This window comes from Astatotilapia calliptera, chromosome 15 (genome assembly GCF_900246225.1).
Source record: "Astatotilapia calliptera chromosome 15, fAstCal1.2, whole genome shotgun sequence".
Lineage (NCBI taxonomy): Eukaryota > Metazoa > Chordata > Actinopteri > Cichliformes > Cichlidae > Astatotilapia > Astatotilapia calliptera.
Genome location: NC_039316.1, coordinates 21,948,380 through 21,970,435, shown reverse-complemented (window position 1 = coordinate 21,970,435; position 22,056 = coordinate 21,948,380). Strand labels below are relative to the sequence as shown.

At 45.8% G+C, this 22,056-nt stretch overlaps 1 protein-coding gene across 5 annotated transcripts; it reads right to left on the bottom strand.

Moving 5' to 3' along the window:
- Positions 1-351: 351 nt before the first annotated feature.
- On the bottom strand, positions 352-18,739 carry cnstb (consortin, connexin sorting protein b). 5 transcript variants are annotated; one of them, XM_026142591.1, is made up of 12 exons: positions 18,701-18,739; positions 18,489-18,571; positions 13,075-13,557; positions 11,625-11,734; positions 10,090-10,120; positions 7,894-7,980; positions 7,693-7,801; positions 7,089-7,110; positions 6,845-6,884; positions 5,748-6,001; positions 1,284-1,428; positions 352-1,161 (listed from the first exon to the last, which is right to left on the bottom strand). In XM_026142591.1, the coding sequence occupies exons 3-12, from the start codon at positions 13,160-13,162 to the stop codon at positions 953-955; spliced, it is 1,095 nt and encodes a 364-aa protein (XP_025998376.1). In that variant the 5' UTR covers positions 13,163-13,557; positions 18,489-18,571; positions 18,701-18,739; the 3' UTR covers positions 352-952. The 5 variants fall into 5 exon arrangements, with proteins under 5 accessions (XP_025998376.1, XP_025998377.1, XP_025998375.1 ...); XM_026142592.1 differs by having other exon boundaries at positions 18,489-18,702; XM_026142590.1 differs by lacking the exons at positions 18,489-18,571; positions 18,701-18,739 and adding an exon at positions 18,119-18,293.
- Between the last annotated feature and the right edge of the window lie 3,317 nt (positions 18,740-22,056).

The following is a 22,056-nucleotide window of genomic DNA, read 5'->3' as shown; positions in this document are numbered from 1 at the left end:
AGCTTTACTAGTCCCTCAGGACCCCAAAGCGCTTTACACATCCAGTCATCCACACAGTCACACACTGGTGATGGCAGCTACATTGTACCCACAGCCACCCTGGGGCGCACTGACAGAGGCGAGGCTGCCGGACACTGGCGCCACCGGGCCCTCTGACCACCACCAGTAGGCAACGGGTGAAGTGTCTTGCCCAAGGACACAACGACCGAGCTCGAACCGGCAACCTTCCGATTACAAGACGAACTCCCAACTCTTGAGCCACGATCGCCCCTATATACCCCCCCTAAATATCACTCCTGCAGTAATTTGCATAATGATGTAGAACAAAAAGACGCTTTGGGACACATTAACTCATTCTCTGAGTCTTTTATTTCTATATGGTTTTATATTTTGGCATTTCTGGTCCTCCATGCTATTGATAGCAGAATAAAGGTAATAGGAAATAAAATGTGGGCGGGCTGGGAAATCATTATTTGGTTGATCATCCTAAAAACACACACACACACATGATCCTGTGGATTTGAACGACAGCTTTTCTCTACACAAGTACAAATAAAACAACAAAAATCTGGAACTTATGAGACAAATTGATCAAAAGTTACAGCTGCTGCTACAAACGTGAGCGGAGCCCTGCAAACACCTTCTGTTTTTATATAAACAGAGCCGAGACACGTGAGCCCTCTCGTGTGGTATCTATGGCAACCACACGGAGCGTAGTAAACAAGTATTTTTTTTAACGCTTACATGCACACGTCACCACGTTTTGATTCTGAGGTGAGATTTGGAGCACGTTACCGTACGGTGTCGCTACAAGCACCAGTGTAGTTATTGATTACAGTTCACAAGTATCTTTGTTTACATTTCGTCCCTGCGCCGTCGTGTTAGCTCAGCACTGCAGCCGCTCATTGTTGGCAGTTCTTGTCTGGATGATGGATGACGCAGATTAAGGGTGTTAAGTCCGAAAGGGCAGCCAGCGCCCGAGCCCTTCAACGAGCCTCCGCACGTTCATGACATAAAAGTCGACATTGTGAGTGAAATCGGTGCAGATGTTGGAGTAAGTGTCCAGCAGGGTGCAGTAGAGCGCAGTCCCACCCACACTGATCACCACAGTAACGAGGCACAGCAACAGCAGGATCAGGCAGGAGTCTCCGCCCACCTCATCTGTAAGACAGGGACCAACGCTGTGTCAGATCCTCCGAGTTCACCATCATCAAACATGAAACATTTTAAATTCCTTTTCTATCTGAAACAAACTGCAGCAGCAGAAGAAGCTCTGACTGTACCGTGCTCGCTCCCGTCCTCCGGCTCACTGAACCGAACTTTGCGTTTGGAAGTTTGTTTATTAGTAGTATTGCTTGGGGGAGGTAACCCGTCCAGCGATGCTCTCCTCCTTTTCAGGATGGAAACCAGACCGTCTGGGGACGAGTTCTGGAGGAGACACAGAGACAGAACATAAAGAAGGAAGCACAGCAGCTTTGGGGAGTTTGCTCATGTTGACAAAAACAATGAAAAGATGATCGTCACGTTCAGCGGTTCTGTGCATGTTGGGATATTAAAGGAGGAAACCTTTAAACGCAGAGTTAGTTGGTATCAGTCCATTATTATTAGGATCACTTCTGATTCTGATGGATGTGCTAAAATAAAGAAGAACTCGCCAACAACAGGCAGTAACACCATTACTTTGTAACGCTGACCGTCTCGTCCAATGAGCTGGAGCGGTTTGTGAAGGCAAAATGCAAAACGATAATTAAACATTATGTGCACCAACACTGAAGTTCTCAGTACATCCTGTGATTGTAGAGCCTCCTTTAGCAGCATTACGTTGACGTAATGATTTTCTGCATGACTTTGTGGTCTCACACTGCTGTGGAGGAAACTTTGGTGCACTTTTCTGTGAGCATCCATTCATGCACAGCCTTTCAGTCAGGCTGACATTTGAACCTTGACTGGGCCAATCCAACATCTTGATTCTTTTGCTGCTGAGATTCATCGATCTCAGCCTGCAATTCAAAGCCGGAACGATAAGCCCTTTTCCACCAGGCTTGACGGTTGCTGTGAGGTGTTTGTGCCAATCTGCTGTATTAGGTTTTTGCCAAACTGTGTGCTGCTGTGCGTTATGGACAAACATCTCCAGAGGACATCGTTCCAGAAGTCTTATAGTTTATTCAAAACCAGCTTAAGCTGTGCTGCCATGTTCTTTTATTTGAGAGAGTGTTTCTCCTTTCAAACAAACCAGACGCCATCAGACTTTTTCCAACTGTGCTGCCATGAACTTTAACATTTAACATGCTGGGACTGGAGAGTCCTGAGCTGTAGCTCTTGCGGGGTTTTGCCATTTCTCTGAGCACTGCACAGTCTGAACTCGGGGTGAATTTACTGAGACAACCACCTCTGATTAACAACAGTCTACAAAGTTTTCTAGTGAATAATCTTTTTCTCGCTGTAAAATTCAAAATGTTTGCAAATCGTCTTACAGGCCTTACAGCAGCAGTTGCTTCCTTGCTGCATTCGTAAAGGTGCAACAGATACACAAACCTGCTTTTTAAAAGTGACATGCTGATAAAACTTGACTCACCAAAACGGAAACATTAGCACTTTATACTGTAAAATGCTACAGAGAAAAGCCCAACAATCAGACGACCCCCTGTGAGCACGACGTTGGTGAAAGTGGAAAGACAAACATTCATTCACATACATTTAACTTTTTTCACCAATGCCTGAGTCGAATTAGTCGTTTTAGTTTAATCAAAGCAGAAGCACTGTCATGGCATTCAAGCCTGTGATTATAAGCATCCACAGCTTTGGACGTGAACATTTTAAAATTTAGTTGTGATTTATGATTTTGTTAGTGGGAGAAGCAGACACACAGCTGCACACACAGAGGCAGACATTATTCTCCGTGTTGGCCTGAATAATGTGTTTCAGGAGGAAGTCACGATTGGGCAAGCTCAGTATTCGAAGGGTCAGAGGGAGGAACTGCGTTCAACATCTTTGCCCAGCACAGAGGGCCCATTTGCAGTGACAGTGAACAGTCAGCCTCATCGTGCCTTTATTTACTGTGTGAGGCCACATTGTTAGCGGCGCGCTCGATGTTCCACTGGTCACAGTTAACTCTACACAGACAGACTTTTTGCACACTCTGGGACACAAATACAGCCAGGATCAGACATTATGGGGAAAAACATATGGTTTGATAAACCTTTTGTCCTTGTTCTCATCTAAAAGAATTCACTCAAAACCACAAATTCCAATCTCATAATTATACTAGAGGAAAACTCGCCACGGTTGCCAGCAGTTACCCTCTCACAGACTTTATCCAAGAAGGGACAAAGCTCATTTGGAGCTTTACCTGCTACCATACTGTTTTTGTGGACCCAAAGGGACCACATTTCAACAGCAGTGGAGAAGTTATCAGCTCAGAAGCTTGGTTACCGAGCTGGACTGATAAAGGTGCACGAGATACTCATACCTGCTTAGCTACCTTTAATGCCAAGTAACTTATGTACAAAATACTGGAACTTTACTTACCAAGACAGAAACATTAGCATTATGTATCGTAAGCTAAAGATTCTTCAATAATACAGAGGTGATCCCAACAACTGGACATTTCCCTGTGAGCAAGCACTTGGCAACAGTGGGGAGGAAAAACTCCCTTTTATCAGGTAGAAACCTCTGGCAGACCCAGGCTCACAGAGGGGCGGGGCCATCAATGAGGCCATGTTATTCATCACAGCTTCATGAAAGATGCTTTAGAAAGCACCAACAACACAATCACAATGGAAAGCTCCATTTCACAGGCAGGAATCAGCTGAGGTGAACCTCAGCAGACAGGATTGGCTACGCTTTCCTGCGTCTGTCAGTGTCAGTAGTTACACCCCGCCATGCACACACACGTTTAACATTTGTTTAAAAAAATCCACCCACTGATTGGCTGTAAGACAAACTGCAATTTTCTAACCACTTCAGGGCCAACATTCACCCAGCAATCGTCACAAATTGAAATCTATATAGGTTCACCTATTGGCTAAAATGAGTAACAATTTTTCCACCGGGGATTAAAAGTTCGACAGTGTTATATTTGTATAAAAGACAGAAAGACAGAAAGCGCTGTGGAGCTCTCCGAGCCCGCCAACGTGCTGCCTGAGCTCATCGCAGCGTTTAGTCAAAGCATATAAATAATTTGTCCAAGTCACACAATGTTTGTCGTGACATTTTGGAGGGTTTTGAGTCAGATTTTTCATGTTTCTTCTAATCGGAAGGTTGCCGGTTCGAGCCCCGGCTTGGACAGTCTCGGTCGTTGTGTCCTTGGGCGAGACACTTCACCCGTTGCCTACTGGTGGTGGTCAGAGGGCCCGGTGGCGCCAGTGTCCGGCAGCCTCGCCTCTGTCAGTGCGCCCCAGGGTGGCTGTGGCTACAATGTAGCTGCCATCACCAGTGTGTGAATGTGTGTGTGGATGGGTGGATGACTGGATGTGTAAAGCGCTTCGGGGTCCTTAGGGACGAGTAAAGCACTTTACAAATACAGGCCATTTACCATGTAAGGAAGTACAAATATTGCTGATGAAAAGCATTCAAAACCTTGTGAAATTTGATAGAAAGGGATAGTTTCTAGTTAAATGAGCCATGATCCCGAAGCCATCAGTGCAAGGCCTGGATCCTGTGATTACATCCCCACCCCTGCAGGAACCAGGCCCCTTCAGCTCAGTGGTTCAGCCAGAACATGACGTCTTGGCTCAATAATCTAACACACTTGGCAGGGTGGACGTCCCAAGTGTGAGGCCACACCAGTGAACATGGGTGGAGGCTTTCTCAACAGAAAAATGATGAAGGTCTCATTCAGGGATGACGGATATGATCCGTGGGAGTGTCCAAGGAAGAACTGAGCTGCTCAGCATGTGGAATTTCTTCCTGCAGGCGGACTTTAATGGAAAGGATAAAGGAAACAAGCCAGGAAGGAAAAGGGAATAAATGAAGGGTGTTGGATGGAAAGTGAAAATATATTTGTGCCAATGCAGTACTGTGCAAAAGTCTTGAGCCAATCCTAATTTCTTTCTGTTTTGCTTTGAGCGTCAGACTTGTACTCGGGTCGCCGATGGGCTCAGCCTTTCATGGATAGTCGACATATTCGTCCAATCGCCCAACCCTAACTTGTACCTTGTTCCTCATTTTCAGAGGAATCTTCATCCTTGTTTTTGACCTAACACATACCAATGAATCATTCAAGCACAAAAAAGAGCCAGTGTTGTGTCTACAGACCAAAGACAACAGCAATGAACCAATTTTAAATGGTATCTTTAGACACTTTGTTACCAGCAGCTTTCCATAAAATGAGTTTTCCCCTTTCTTCAGTTGAGTCTATGAAAGATGCCTGATAGGTCCAAAGTGCTAGTTCTGCCCCAACGAGGTGATTCCCAAAGAGCTAGTAGCCCAAACGTGGCACGTGGTGTGCAGCGTGGCCCTCAAAGCTTGGAGGAAAGCAGCAGAGACAAAAACCCATCTGCAGCACATGAACAGAATCTGAAAGTCATGTCCTTAAAACAGGAATAAAATCCTGCTGGAATTGTGCAAACTCTGTCGTCTTCATCCCCATTTTCTTACAAAATATCAAGAAATAACGAGCAGCTCAAGACTTTTGTGCAGTACAGTATTAATTTAATATCTGACATGACAACATACTCATTTGTTGTCATTTCATATCCTCAAGTGGCGCTAACGCGGGTGTAAAGGCAGCTAAAGTGCAGTCCTACCCCCTCCTTGTGGGACAGTTTGGCCAGGTCCTTGTCTGATGCCTGAGGTACTCCTGTTGGCCACTCCACTTTCACCTCTTCCTCTTCTGGTGTCTCCTCACACTGCTCTTCTTCTTCTTCTTCTACTTCCTGCCCTTCCTCACATGTATCTCTGTCCTCCTCCTCACAGCCCGTCTGTGGTGATGAACGCTCTGACTCCAAAATCAAGCTGTGTTCCTTCACTTCCTCCTGGTGCGTAGTTTCTGACGTGTTGGCTGGAACAGAAATGGAAAAATCGTATGACTTACACTTTGCCACGATGCGCTCATTGTGCATTGTTTTGGTTGCATAGGTGAAAATCTAATTACCAACCGTCCCATTAGTTCACAAACACAAGGTTCACCTCAGCACCCAAAGGTGAACTCAGCAGGGTACGATATTACCACATTACTTTACTCACGCTACGATATTTTTCCCATTTTTTACATTTTGCAAAATGCTGAGTAATCCATCCGTCTGCTTCCACTTATCCTTTTCAGGGTCGCGGCGCTGGAGCCGATCCTGGCTGTCATAGGGCGAGAGGCGGGGGGCTAACACACACATTCACACCTATGGGCATCAATTTACCTATCCCCACTAAGTGCATGTCTTTGGACGGTGGGAGGAAGCCGGAGTACCCGGGGAGAACCACCCACGGGAGAACATGCAAACTCCCCGGCCGGATGATGGAACTGAACCTTCTTGCTGTGAGGCAACAGTGCTGACCACCGTGGAACTGTGCTGCCCCTATGCTGAGTAACAATATACATAATTATTTATTATTGTATATCTTATTACTCTGTCTCTCTTGCTGAGCATGTGTATGACAAAAGAATTTCCCTCAGGATAAATAAAGTTCTTCTTCTCTTACTACCTTTGTTCAACTGTAAAGTCAAACGTTGTCATATCTACAGTTAGCTCACTGCAGTTATTTCTGAATGTAAAATACACCAAACTGAAAGCTGCCATAAATGTTGCTGTCAGGCTGCTGAACACGCAGCATGGAGTACACACTTCTAAACACATCATCATCTGTGGTGATTCTTTGGTATCAGTTCTGAACAGAGACACGTGTTTACCTTCATCACGATGCGGCTGTAGTGTCGTGTTGAGCTTGTTCTGGTGATTGAAACATAGTCGACAACTTTAATGCAAAGTAAAGGTCTTAAATTGAGCCTGAACAGCCTGAACAGCCTGAACAGCCTGAACAGCCTGAACAGCCTGAACAGCCTGAACAGCCTGAACAGCCTGAACAGCCTGAACAGCCTGAACAGCCTGAACAGCCTGAACAGCCTGAACAGCCTGGCTGCTGGTCTGTCCTACCTGTTCCACACTGATGGATGGCCTGAGTGATTCCAAACACAGGCCAGGCAGGCAGCAGGAGAAAAGAGGAGGAGAGGACGTTAATATATTACTGAACCTATGAGAAAACAACTTTAGACATTTGTCAGGCTCTCATCTGTTCTTCAGTCAAACTACATCCTCCTGCTTGCAGAGACTCTGGCCTGCAGTAACATAGCAGCTGGATCAGAGCGTGACCACCAGCGTCCGGCGTGCAAACTCCTGCTGTCTGTCTGCATCGAGCGGAAATGAATCTACAGGGCAAATCTTTGGTGCCCTTCCTGCAATATTGATATTCATATTTACACTTATTCAAATTGGTTTTCATTCCTCCCTCTATCCTCACGCATCATCGATACCGTGGCTCAGTCTCAACTTCTTGATTTGTCCTCGTCAGAGAGACAAAGATAGCAGCAGATTGTTAAAGCAAAACTGGTGCTAAAAGCTTTCTGTGTGGCAGCGATGACGGCAAAAGGAGGGAATGAAAGCATTCACTTCAGACACTGAGCTGCTCGACTCGTCTGTGTATGAGCGGAGCCACATCACAGACACGCGACAGGCAGCAGAGCGTCCCACTGTGGTTTACCTGAGGTGAGTTCTGCACATCTGGCTCAGCGTCTCAAAGTGTTTCTCGCTCATGCCGTCTGTCTCAGGAGGCAAGCTGCTGCCGCTGTCCTTCTCCCTCTCTTGGCTCTCTGCGAACACATAAGTGTAACAATCACACGCAGTTTCATTTTGCCACAAGAATATGTTGTGTGTGTTTTTTAGGACTGATAAGATGCCAAACCCCAGTTCTCCTGCAGGACTGTGAGGTTGGAGAGCAGGCGTTCATGGTAGAGCTTCTCCAGCTGTAAGAACTGGATGGCCCACTGGTCTGGCAGCACGACCAGTTAAAGACACAACACACACTGGCTCCTAAAATAACATCAATAACATAAGGCCATAACACAAAAAGCAGAGTGTATTTAAGGAGGTCTGTAAGACGACCTGTGTCCCTGACAGCCATCAGTTAAAAATACTTTCACCAAACCATCTTTGCTAATACGTCAAATTTGTAACAACTACATGTTAATTACTAGGAAATTGAATTGTCGGCTGTTTTATGAAGTGAATATTAAGTCCTGACATGCTCGAAGTTATTTGGACAATATAAACGACGCACTGCAAAGTGAAGGGCATCGATAAGCTTAGAGTCTGAAGGGCAGGTAGAACAATTAGCAACTTTGGGATTTATGTCATTTGGTGTAACAACATCAGCTGAATATGAAACACCGTGACAGAGAAAGCTACTGCCAGCTACCACTGAGGGTTAAATTACCCGTCAGCCGAGACAAACGTGACACATGACTTTAAAAAAGCAAGAATCGATGTTTTCATACTCTACAGTCACGTCAGTTTTTTTTAGCCGTGACGTGTTCACGATCCAAACCTCCCTTTGTTGCTTCTGCTGTGCTTTCTCTGCAGGACATGTTTCTCTTTGCCTCACAGACTTCGTCCTTTTCTGATCAATCAGGACCTCTGTCTGTCTCCTCACACATAAACTCATTACGTACATGTAACGGAGCGGAAAGGCTGATTTTATTTCCACGTTGTTTTTGTGTTTTTAAAAGGAAGGAGACCTTCCTAAAAACGGGCAGAGCAGTGGAGCCGCCAAGGGAAACACACAATTTAAACTGTAAGATTAAAAATATAATTTATTATATTTAAATAGTTAAAAATGTAAGATAAATTAAAACAACCTTGGCCAAGGGATAACACAATAAAAAGCAATAAAACACAACGTTAAAAGTCCAGTGGCATCCGCCACGATATAAAAGTCCAAACGGTGCAGAAACCAACAGGATTGTCGCCGTCCTGTCGGCCTCTTCATTCTGATGCCAACTAGAAAAAGGAGAGAGGGCCAGCGGCAGTCACCATTCTTAAATTCCACTGGAGGTTCGTCTTAGACGGGATGAATCGGGACTTACCCCAGATGGGCAGAGCTCCTAACTCCGCCCACCACTGTGTTGTGCTTCACACGCGTAGCCATAAGGCGCCATCCCGCTGCCTCTCTATCCCCTGCCGTGGGCCTCTCTCGGCGAGGAGCTACCTCCCGTCAACACCAGCACAGACCTCTCCGCTCAGCTCCGATCACTCCCTCCAGTGCGCGGTCGTCCGCGATCTCTGGTCTCGTTCTCCTTTGCCGCACGCCTTAGCCAGCTGCCTATAGCCGGGCCTCTGTGCCGCTCTGCGCGGCCGTCGCCCACACCTGTTACCATGCCATGTCTCTCCTCCTTTCAAGCCTTCTCTCAAGCTTTTTCTCCCCCCTTGCTCTATGGTCTGCCAGGCCCTCTTATTGGCCTCTCTGGGATCTCTCGCAGGTGTGATCAGTTTACCATCAGGTAGGGGCGGAGTCTTTACAGGACAGGTGTTCAATTTAAATAAGATAAAAACATGCAATAAAGCTCATACAAACAAACCCAATATACAATATTAAAATATTAAAACAGATAAAACATTGCAAAACATGCACAATAAAACCCTAAATAACTTGTCCCGTTTCACCCCGTGACATACACACCACACTCCTTACAGCGAGACAGCCCATAGCTGTCACCACAGCAACAGCACAAACAGCAGGAGGAAACACTGCGAGCCCCTTGGGCCTCAAGCCAAAACATGGGGAACACCCATCGCCTGAGAGACACAGAAAACCGCATTAAGTCCACAAAGAGAAAGACGAACCCTTACTGAGGTTTTCTGCCCTCCACCTTTCAATTATAACAGCGTTTGCTCAGCAGTGTTACCTTTGACCCTGTACGCCGCCCAGCCCCAAAGTTAAGGGAGCTAATGTAAACATGAGGTGAGGGTCCGTGCTGCACATGCTCCTACACCCTTTTTCATTATAATGCCTGCCGTCTAGCTCAGTTATGATTCAGTTACAAAACACCAGTGACTGAGTGCAAGTGTCACAATGAGATATGAGCTGCCCTTGGAAGGATACAGTCCTGTTTGAGTGAGTAGGCCTCTGCAATCTAAAAGAAGAGACAGGAAAAAAGACGCTTCATTAGACACGTCATCATCCATCTGTGAAGCAGAGCTTCAGCTACTCTTACTCTACATTTGGGGCTGAATGTATGTTTCTGTTTGAGTCGCACTAAATCCTTTCAAAGACGAGGGTCACATGATCTCCTCTACCAGGAACCGCCGCCACGGAGACGACCTGAGAAACACACAGTCACGTGCAGCAGCTTACGGCCGGTGGTGGCGTACCTGCCTCACAGATGCCTTTAAGATTAGAAACAAACGAGCAGCATAAATCACACAGACCATCCTGGAAAAAGGATCATCTAGTGAAGAGACAGCAGTTCAGTATCTGGCCAGATGTGAAGCCTTTTCCTCGTCCATCCCTCCTGTTCATCAGTTCCAACATCCGGAGTGCCAGAAAGTGTTTGTTGGGTCTTTTGAAGATGACATTTTGATAAAAAAGATGTGGTAGCTTCATCATTTTTATGATTTTTATGAAGCTCTGTATTTACAGCCGTCCCGATGATGTTGGCAGTGATATGCAGGTAAAGAGCTTGCATGTGGCAGCATTCCTGTGAACTTGTTGCAATAAGCAGCAGGAACGTCATGCCCGACACACAAACAGTCCCGACAGTGAGAGACCCCACCCTTTAAACACAGCTGCTCTACTGCGTATCCCCTGTAATCTACTAAAACCCAGCAGATTCTCATATTAAACATGAATTCATTATTTTTCAAGGATCTGTGTATGAGAGCAGAAACATTTCTATCCCACAAAATCCAAATAATTCCAACATTTTCTTATTAGCTGTGTGAGTTCTTTTGGGTATCTTTACTTTTAGACAAATATATTTAATGACACATTCAGTGCTCTGAAACAGCAGGTAGCAGCATTTACGACACGTTTCTGCTAAAGGTGTATTTCCTGCCTCTGTGGCGTCCCTCACAACAACAGAAATTCCTTGTATTTTCAGCGGACTTGCTGAAACAACTTGAATCTACACGTCAGCTGATTCTGCCCCGGCTCTCCTTTCCATTATGAGAATTTCGAGCAAAACAGCTTCCCCTTTGTTTCAGCTGCAGCCGGCTGCAAAGCAAACGAGTGCAGTAGCTGAAACAAATGAACCGTGTTGTGAGTGCTGTTAGGGAACAGTGACAGGAAAAGTGCTGCACGAGGATCCTTTTAAAGCGAACACAGGGCTGAAACCTCTCTTCTAATTAGCATGTGTGCTGAACACAGATGGGGGGGGGGCTGCCAGGTCACTGCAGAACACTTTCAAATAGCTGACCCTTTAAACAATAAACACAGCCACAGCTTTCATTTGCACGCCATTTGTAAATGTAACGAGCTACACTGACGCATTCGCCAAACACTCACACAGACGGTGCAACCAGGGCTCAGTGAGGGACGTGCTGTGGATGTAAGCGCACTCTCGCACACAGACTAAATAAAGACACTGAGAAGTCCCTCTGGAATATTCTTCACAGGTGCTCTCAAACCATCACACACACCTGGTGCAAGGAGTGTGGCAGCAGCGTGTAGTCGTTGTTTTCTCCGAGGGATTGCAGGGAGGCCAGCAGCTCTGGGGTGGGGCCCTGCGATTCATCTCTGGAGACACTTTCTAAAAACATGAAGCACAGACATGATATGAAAAATGATCAAATCAGTAAGATTTCAGTGTTTTCTCAACATTTTAGTGTGACCGGTCAGCTGCAGAAAGGCACAAAAACCTGTTGTCTGGATTATTAGCAGTTTCTGTCTGTAAACCAGTTCTTGAATGCCTTCTGTGGCCGTGGAGAAGCTTTCTCAAGTGGCCTCATCCTGTGATGTCACCACTATGCCATCAGGTTTAGGTCTCTGTCGGAAACCTGATGACAGAAAACCTACGATCCAAAAGAATCTGGAAGTCCACCAGGAGGAGGGCGCCTAACAAAGAGACAGTCCACTCTGGTGTGTAAGCGACAACAGCTACACTCAGACAGTTTTCACTTTTAAGAGTCAGATGACAGAGTAGTGAATAGTACGTATAACAAACTGAAGAGTGCAGACACGGGGAATCGTGTCTACAGTCTGTATGCTAATCATTAATCACAGTCCTTCATACGACGGTGGGATCAGTCTCCCAAGCAGCATGAAAAATATTTTTTCCAACACACAACCTGTGTGTACAGTGTGCACGTGTATTACCTGTGCAGCATTCACAGAGAAGTGCCCGCGCTTACACGAACCTGTGAATCTGTTCTAAAATGCTTCTTAGCATGCTCAAACAGCATGTGAGAAGATGCATGTGTCACAGTGCAACATAGCAGCGACCCAGAGCTCAGGACTGTGGGGAAGCATCAACTTTTTCGCTGTCGCAGTCTTGGTGTTTTTGGACTGCACGTCACTCAAACTGTGAAGTCATGTGATCAGTGGGACAGTACACAGTGAGGCGAGGCGACCCTGGTGCTACATATAACAGACAATCAATGCAGGACTGCATAAAGTGCAGTTTGTGCAAAAACTGTGAAAAAGCAAAAACAAGACTGATAGAGACACAACAGCAAAACACTGAGCATGTGCAGAAAGTACGTTACTGTGTGACCCTAAACAGGCACACACACACACACACACACACACACACACACACACACGCACACACACACACACACACACACACACACACGCGCGCACACACACGCACACACACACACACACACACACACACGCACACGCACGCACGCACGCACGCACACGCACGCACACACGCACGCACACACACACGCACGCGCGCACACACACGCACACACACGCACGCGCGCACACACACGCACACACACACACGCACGCACGCACACATTTTAAATGCCTACACTCGCTGACATGAACAGAATGATAACATCTGTTCAGTGCTCAAACTTTAAAAAGCCACGCGGCTTTTGTGAACGACATTATAAGAGGATGGAGACAAAAGCCTTTTACCCGTGGCACTGCTGATGAGTTCCCCTTCGTCTGGTTGTGTGGCCTCGGCTTCAGGGCCTTTGGGCAGGTTGGTGTTTTTGTTACCCATCTCCTCTGTCGCTGCAGGAGTCCTCTCGTGGGCCGTGGCTGGGCCTTTTCCCCTGCACCCTCACTGAAAAACGATTAACTGTGTCTAATGTTGATCAGCGTTCTTCCACGTTGGTATCCCACTAACCTCTGGTAAAGAGTCAAGAGCACCTGAGGCCATAGCAGTGGTTTGGGATCACTCTCGAGGGAGCATGAGATTTAATCCTGCATCACGTCTCCTGGCCGAGAACGGCGCGGTTTGAAATGTCCACCACAGTGAAAGCAGACGGGGCTGTGAAGGATGTAGGTCCCTGCCTTTGCAGGCTTCTTGCAGTCCTCCGATCCCGTGGGCTTTATTTGTCCCTTTTCTCTCTGACACAGAATTCCCTGGAGCCTCCTTCCCAGATCCCCGTCAAGCTGTCAAAGAATTAGGAAGAATAAGGAGAATTTTAGAAAAAAAATGTAAACATCACACTTGCCTTGCATATTTAATAGCAAACCAGAGAAAAAGAGACTTACATATAAGCATTACAGCTGCTTAAACAGCAGCTCTGTCATGAACTAACTGTGTTTGTGTCTAAACCACGACAGATAACAAAGGGGGGGCTCAGAGCTGCGCTGTGAATGACCAAAGACGTACTCTGTACACTATTACTATTTTAGACTCACTTCTTCTTACAGAAAGTGCAGTTTGGGAAGTGGGGCTCATTTCTGCAGGCGACATGTTGTATGCAGTGGGAAAGTCCTGCCCGGTGGACCAACCAAAGCAGCGTAATGTCACGCCATCAGCAGGCTTAACGATGGTGATTTGGCACAGGTGTCCGTGGCCGCGCAGCCCCTGTAGGTGTAAAGTGTTGGTCCTGCAATACTTTTGTCCATATAGTACAGAATACAATAGGAATAATACTACAAACTGACACAAATATTCCTTTCAAATTTATGTCACAGCTGATAATATGTGTCATTTACAGCTCCATATTTTCACTCCTGGTGTGGCTTTGCATGTGTCAGTTTTTACACTGTGCACGCTCTGAAACCAGCTGCTCTAGCTCCTTTACCCTCCCTCTAAGCCCCCTTTCTTGTGACTGGCTGCCCCTCAAAAAGCTTTCGTAGCAAGTGGGTGGGGCTTCTGGGCTCAGAATCCAAGCTGCGTGCCTGAGATGGCCATATCGGGTATCTGCTTTCAGTAACATCATACAGAGCCAAGAGTTGATTTGCTGATAATTGATGCAAGTGCTTGACAGAAAATCTGGATCTCTTTGAAATCCTTTTGTTTTTCCTCATCAGATTGTCTTTGCATAAGAGTGGGAAATGTGAGGTGCAAGCATTTACAGGCCTTAAGTTTTAGCAAGGGTAGCAACACCTGACCCGAGGGCTTCTTACACCATGTTCACCATGATTTACCTGTGACCTTTTCCACAGTCACTCACCTGTCCTGTCACTGTAATTCCTATTAGGAGAAACCAAATGCTGTATTGTAAAGTTGAGGTGGGAATTCTCTTGTTAATGGATTCATGCTTTTATTTTTTTAATTTAACTGGTGCTTGAAAATAAACTGCAGAGAATGGATGTTCTGACATTTTACATTTGAATCATTTTCTTGGAGTTCTGAGGCGTGCCACAGTTAGCTTAGCATAGATTAGCAAGACTAGAAATAACAGGAAACAACCCAAATGCACTCAAGAGACAATCCAGGACTTCACCTGCTGTGTAATGTCACTTATATCTGTTTTCCCTACAAAGCAGTGCTAGAGCCCAAACTAGAACCAGTCATATTTGCCAGAAGAAAAACAAAAAGACTTTTCTAATGCCAGAAAAATAACGGTGGTCACCAAATAGGAACCTGGCTAATCGCTGGCTGTGGAAATTCAACAAGGATCAGCAGATCCAGACCACATATTGTAACACCTATGTCCAAAAATCAGTCAACAAACTTATCAAAATGTGGTTTGAATCTGAAAAGACTTCAGGGCAGAGAAGAGGTACAGTCGTGTGAAAGTAAAAGTTTTCACAGGCCTTGCTGAAATACTGAGTTTCTTTGCTAATCTGGACCATTCAGGTTAACCCCAAAGCCTCAAAACTGCATGCCAGGCTCTCTCTAAAAGTTAAAGTTCATGATAAAACACTTCACACTGGTATTAGATCAAAGTGCAGTCCGGCTCTAGATGATCTCTTCAGCATAACACAGTGATGTTTCGGATATAGTTGTTTCTCCCACTTCTGTGGAGAGCTTCGGCTAATTTTGGAAGGAACTCATTTCAAACCTAAGAATTTATAAAAGGTCCCTATAAAGCTTAACACCAAACTGATCTTTCAGTTGATCTTTCCGAGTTAACTTCAATAATTACTTCCTCCAAACCATCAACGTGTCTTTTAGACCCCATTCCTACAAAACTGCTCAAAGAAGTCCTGCCATTAATTAATGCTTCGATCTTAAATATGATCAACCTATCTCTAATAATCAGCTATGTACCACAGGCCTTCAAGCTGGCTGTAGTTAAACCTTTACTCAAAAAGCATCTCTAGACCCAGCAGTCTTAGCTAATTATAGACCAATCCCCAACCTTCCTTTATATCAAACATCCTTGAAAGAGTAGTTGTCAAACAGCTAACAGATCATCTGCAGAGGTTTATTTGAAGAGTTTCAGTCAGGTTTCAGAGCTCATCACAGCACAGAAACAGCTTTAGTGAAGGTTACAAATGATCTTCTTATGGCCTCTGACAGTGGACTCATCTCTGTGCTTGTCCTGCTAGACCTCAGTGCAGCGTTCGATACTGTCGACCATAATATCCTATTAGAGCGATTAGAACATGCTGTAGGTATTACAGGTACTGCACTGCAGTGGTTTGTATCATATCTATCTAATAGACTCCAGTTTGTGCATGTAAATGGAGAGTCCTCTTCACACACTGAGGTTAATTATGGAGTTCCACAGGGTTCAGTGCTAGGACCAATTCTGTTTACATTATACATGCTCCCCTTATGCTGGGCTCACACTGTGCGATTTTTGGCCCATTTTGAGCTGATTTTTGAGTCGTGCAACCGTTTTGGCGATCGGCCCGATTTTGGCCTTCATCGTGCATTGTGTAGTATACGTGGGGTAACAAGAAGCGATTGACACCTCACGACCAGCTCCCGATCATCAATCGCTTGGTCGTGAGGATTTCAAATCCTCGCGACCGTCGTGAGGGTGTCACCGCAGTTTGTCACACTGCGCATACGCAAACACAAATGTCAGCGAAAAAGACGGCGCAGCACGACAGTGCAGCGTGTGATCTGGACACAAGCGATGGAGGCACAACTTGTAGAACTTTGGAAAGCTCATCCGAGCCTTTTCGATGTGGCCTCACAAAATGATCACGACCACAACAACCGTGAAAATAGTTGGATCGACACTGCTGCTCAATCACAGCTGATCAATGTTTTTCATTAGCAATTTAGCAAAGTTGATGGTGGTGGTGTGTCTGTGTGAGTGAAAGACAGAGAGGGAGAGCGAGCGACAGAATTTCTGTTATAACCTTCATGTTATGGACGCACAGTGTGACTCAGGTCGCATCAGAGCATCGGGCCGTATAGTGTGAGACCCTGCATCGTGACCTATGAACTTCTAACCCCTGCGAGTCAATCGTGCAGTTTGAGCAGGAGCTGAATCGCACGACTGAAAAAAATCGCACAGTGTCTGCCCAGCTTTAGGCAGCATCATTAGAAGACATAGCATAAATTTACACTGCTATGCTGATGACACCCAGCTCTATCTGTCCATCTGTGAGTTTTTCCTTTCCAGTCACCTTTCTCACTCACTATGTGTTAACAGACCTCTCTGCATTGGATCATATCTGTTATTAACCTCTGTCTCTCTTCCACAGCATGTCTTTATCCTGTCTTCCTTCTCTCACACCAACCAATCACAGCAGATGGCCCCGCCCCTCCCTGAGCCTGGGTCTGCTGGAGGTTTCTTCCTGTTAAAAGGGAGTTTTTCCTTCCCACTGTCGCCAAAGTGCTGCTCATAGGGGGTCATGTGATTGTTGGGCTTTTCTCTGTATCTATTATTGTAGGGTCTACTGTACAATATAAAGCGCCTTGAGGCGAGTGGTGTTGTGATTTGGCGCTGTATAAATAAAACTGAATTGAATTCAAACAATACATCTTTATGTTTTCTCTGTAGCTAAGTTCCATTTCTGGGTAAAGCTTGTTTTTAAGTGTGAACCTGTCGATCCTGAACCACAGACTCTGCGTTGGGACTTCCCATGATGCACTGAACATATCTCCTCCAGCATTTACATGGCTGTCCCTTGATGATCCTGGTTCTGTCAGAGACCTCTACCTGTAAAAATGGAGCTCTTCCTTCCCACTGTTGACAAGTGCTAGTTTATCCGAGGGTGTGCCCTCCAATGCTGTCATAGGTCACAATAGTCGGTGCCATAATAAATTGCGTAAAAACAAACGCACCTATGCTCCTACGTTTAGACTTCTCTGACATAATTAAGAACAGCTCAGGCTCAGGTGAGCAGCAGCACACTAACAAAGGGAAAGGTGGCCGTTTACGTAATCCTGACAAAGTTACGCAGTTGTCGCTGGACACGCGCGCGTTCAGCTTGGACTCTGTCAGATGTTTGACTTCCGGTGTCGCGCGGCAAGTGGGTGGCGGCGAATGCCTCCCTGTGCACGTGCCTCTGACGTTTACGTGCACATCGCTCATTAAACGTATTTTCGTGCTTTTTTTTAATCGCACATCACCAGAGCTTTAACGTGGGAAGACTAAGGTTAAAGCAAAACACGCTAGCGTCGCCGTGTCCGCGTGTAAAGTCAGCTACCGAGTTTATTGCGCTTCTCCCCGTAGTTTCACATCGCCGCAGAAAGCGTTTGTTCACACTTGCTGCCCTGCCCGTCTTTAATCTGGTTTAAAATGACTACACTGAGCCTGCTGACGTTCATGCCACACTGACACCGCAGCACAGGATGGAGAGGTGTACTCACTGCTGGATGGAGCCTCTCTGTGTTTGTCTCCACATGAAGCAGCGTCGCGGTGTTTTCCTCCTCACTCTCTCTTCTCACACTCTCTCATGCTTCTTGTTTACTGTCTTATCCGGGGATTTTCACCTTCCCCTCACTGCAAAACATGCATCGCTTCATGACAACTTTATATATTTATTTAATTGCGTGGTGGAGGCTGCCATCTCCTGGCAGATGTGTGGCACTGGCTCCCGGCTGGGTGTCCGCGGTTATGTAACGCGACATAAAGCGGTCAGACGATGCCACGTAAAGCAGATAAAGCGTGCTGTGGATTAGAGTGGGAATGGTTTCAAATGTGTGCGTCAATTTGTGTTGTGTTGTCACTCTTACTTACATTTATCAGACCGATGATGTTTTCTCCGTCCTCCTCTTGTGCCGTCAGTGATCTCATTGAACACCCTGAGAGACAGACCGTCGCTGTGTTTTTAAGAGAAGACCAATTAGATTTAGCCCTTTAGGCACAGATGTGTTGTAAATGTAAACTGTTATATTTAAATTACATATAGTAATGGGTCTTTGATATACAAAAACTGTAAGTATTATTACCATCCTGAATACTACAGAGCTGCCACCAAAGCTGGAGCAGGAGAGAGCTCGCAAGTGTTTGTGTGTTATGGAGGCAAATTTAAATTCATGTCTGCAGACTGTTCGACATCTGGGTCCCGTTCAGCAAAGAAGCAAAAATGGGAAGGAAAGAGACATGGCAGCCAGCATGTGGATAAAATGTCATCCTCGTAACCTCAAGCCACATCTCATGAACTGAGTCAGGGCTCTAACAGTTGAAAACGTATCGGGTTATTTATCCCCAACACTGTCGCTGTCACTGTCACTTATCAGGTCAGACGTGCGAGTCTCCTGTCGGACAGCAGACGAGGCGCCAGCTAAACAACAACATCAGCTGGTTATAAAGTTCTGTACACTAATGTTAGGCTTGGTGTCCAGAAATCACACGTTCTCCCTGATAAACATTTAGATTACGTTCTTACATGATTTGAGAGTTTATTCGCTAAGTGTCTGTGTCCAACAATGTTAGATCCACTTCAATACAATTATCACTAGCACAGGCTAACAGCTGTAAAAACAGCGGCAGAGCTGAGGCAGCATTTTCACTTCTATGCAGATGAACCCCAAATCTAACCGGCCATCAAGGCAGATAACACACAACAACTATTTAAACTGCAGGAATGTCTTATAGACATAAAGACCCGGATGACCGCTGATGTCCTCCTAAATTCAGATCAAACTGAGGTTCTTGTACTCGGCCCTGACAATCTTAGAACCAGATGTTTACTCTGGAACATGATGAAGTGTTTTTCTTCACTCGCTGTGTGTTTATACACCACTCTGCATTTCATCATTAGTTCTTATTCCTCTCTGGCTCTCTCCCACAGTGTGTCTTTTTCTGTCTTGTTGCCCTCACAAAGTTTTACAGCTGATGCAGACAGTGGAATGATAGGTTCCCAAAGTGTGGGGCCCGCCCCCTAGGGGGGGGGGGGGGCGCAGAGTCATTGAAGGGAGGGGCACGGTATGGAAAAAAAAGAGCGCTTGGACACTGTTAGCATCATGGACAGGTTTTTGACGGGGCTCCCACACAAACGCAAAGCAGGAGATGAAGCGTCGCTGAATATGTTTCCAAACCAACTTCATTCTAAGCCAAAGACTAGAAAATATGGTGAAGCAAATCTGCCCTTTGGCTTCACCTGCACAGGTGCCGAGGTAGGTCTCCCTGCAGGATTGGTTTTCCCTGCGTCGGGAGCAGCGCTGGGCTGTTTAAATCACAGACAAACAGGATCCCACAGCTGTTTATGTTTTTGAACCCATTTTGCACAGAGAGGCATTTTTTTAAAAATGTATTGACAGCAATGTTGAACATTATTACACAGGAAAAAACAACTACACGTAAGATAATCACACTGTGACGCCTCTGCCTTTGTAAACAGAGGGACAGTAACTGTGTGTAAAACCTGCAGACAGTCAGATTAACAGTATTGTGTCTCTATCATTCTGCAATTCATCTCATGTAAACAGTAATGTGGCCACAGCGTGACGTGAAAAAAGCACATACCTTTGACGTTGCCTGAGGAACTCTGTATTCCTCGTCCACACGTAAACGCAAAAAAGGAGTTTAAAAAAATCTCAGTTTTCGGTGATTCGAAACATCGTTTACGAGGACGAAACAGCTGCGTTTTCAAAAATACCCGTGTAGGTGCGGACGCAGCGTAAAAGAGTTAGTAGTTTCTTTTATTACTACCTGTCATTTATTGCAGATTACTTGTATTTGTTTAATTGTTTACTAAATATTTGAGGTGTGAAATAAATCGCAACGGAGCAAAATATGGGCGCGTGTGGTTGGAGGGTGTGTTTGTGGGGGGGCAACATTTTTCTTGTAAAGCAAAGCGGGGCCAGCAAAAAAAGTTTGGGGACCACTGGCCTACGCTAACTACAGATGAACAGCTGTCTGTCCTGTAGCAGCAAAGATCTGCACTGTGAGCGGGAGGGATAAAACTATTTGGTTTAACTGCGGTCTGAAATCTACTGACATCTAGTGGTGAGATTTTACACATTCTGCCTACATTTAGCTCCCTAAACATCTGGTGATGGTATCAGCCCCCAAACACAGAGTCTGATAAGGTTTATTATAAATGTGCCCTCTCAGCTTTCTTTATGGGGAGGCTTTAAAATTCAAGTTTCTCAGAGACAGAAATAGCACCTCTTTTTCCACCTAATGAGCCAAAGTGATGCAGTTCCCATGACATCTTAAAATAGTCACATTTAAACTCAGCATTTAAACTGGCTCAGGATCAGTTTGTGTTTGTAGTGGACAAACTGCCTCCAAATATGGAGACATTTCTAGAAAAAATAAAATGATATAAAACACATTATTCAGTTTTAAATGAGCTATGGACGTTAACCAGGCGTACGGTGTGTGTGTGTGTGTGTCTCAGATGAGGCTGAGCAATGAGGAAGTGGAGCAGAAAGAGAGGAAGGGCAAAGTCAGGGAAGGAAACACGTGTGTGTTTCCAGTGTTCTTCTTTAATGATGCTGACTTTATAATAGGGCACCCCCAGGGCTGAACATGGCTTGGTGTCATTACCTTTTCATTTGACAACTCAAAAACCCCTTCCTGTTTTCGATGTTGCATGGCGTCATGGCACTCACACACGCACACACACATGCACTCACACACGCACTCACACATGCACTCACACACGCACACACACATGCACTCACACATGCACTCACACATGCACTCACACATGCACTCACACATGCACTCACACACGCACACACACATGCACTCACACATGCACTCACACACGCACACACACATGCACACACACATGCACACACACATGCACACACACACATGCACACACACACGCACTCACACATGCACACACACACGCACTCACACACGCACACACACACGCACACACACATGCACACTCAAATGCACTCACACATGCACTCACACATGCACTCACACACGCACTCACACATGCACACACACATGCACACACACATGCACACTCAAATGCACTCACACATGCACACACACACATGCACACACACATGCACTCACACATGCACTCACACACGCACACACACATGCACACACACATGCACACACACATGCACTCACACATGCACACACACACATGCACACACACACGCACTCACACATGCACACACACATGCACTCACACATGCACTCACACATGCACACACACATGCACACTCAAATGCACTCACACATGCACACACACACATGCACACACACACGCACTCACACATGCACACACACACGCACTCACACACGCACACACACATGCACACTCAAATGCACTCACACATGCACACTCACACATGCACTCACACACGCACTCACACATGCACACACA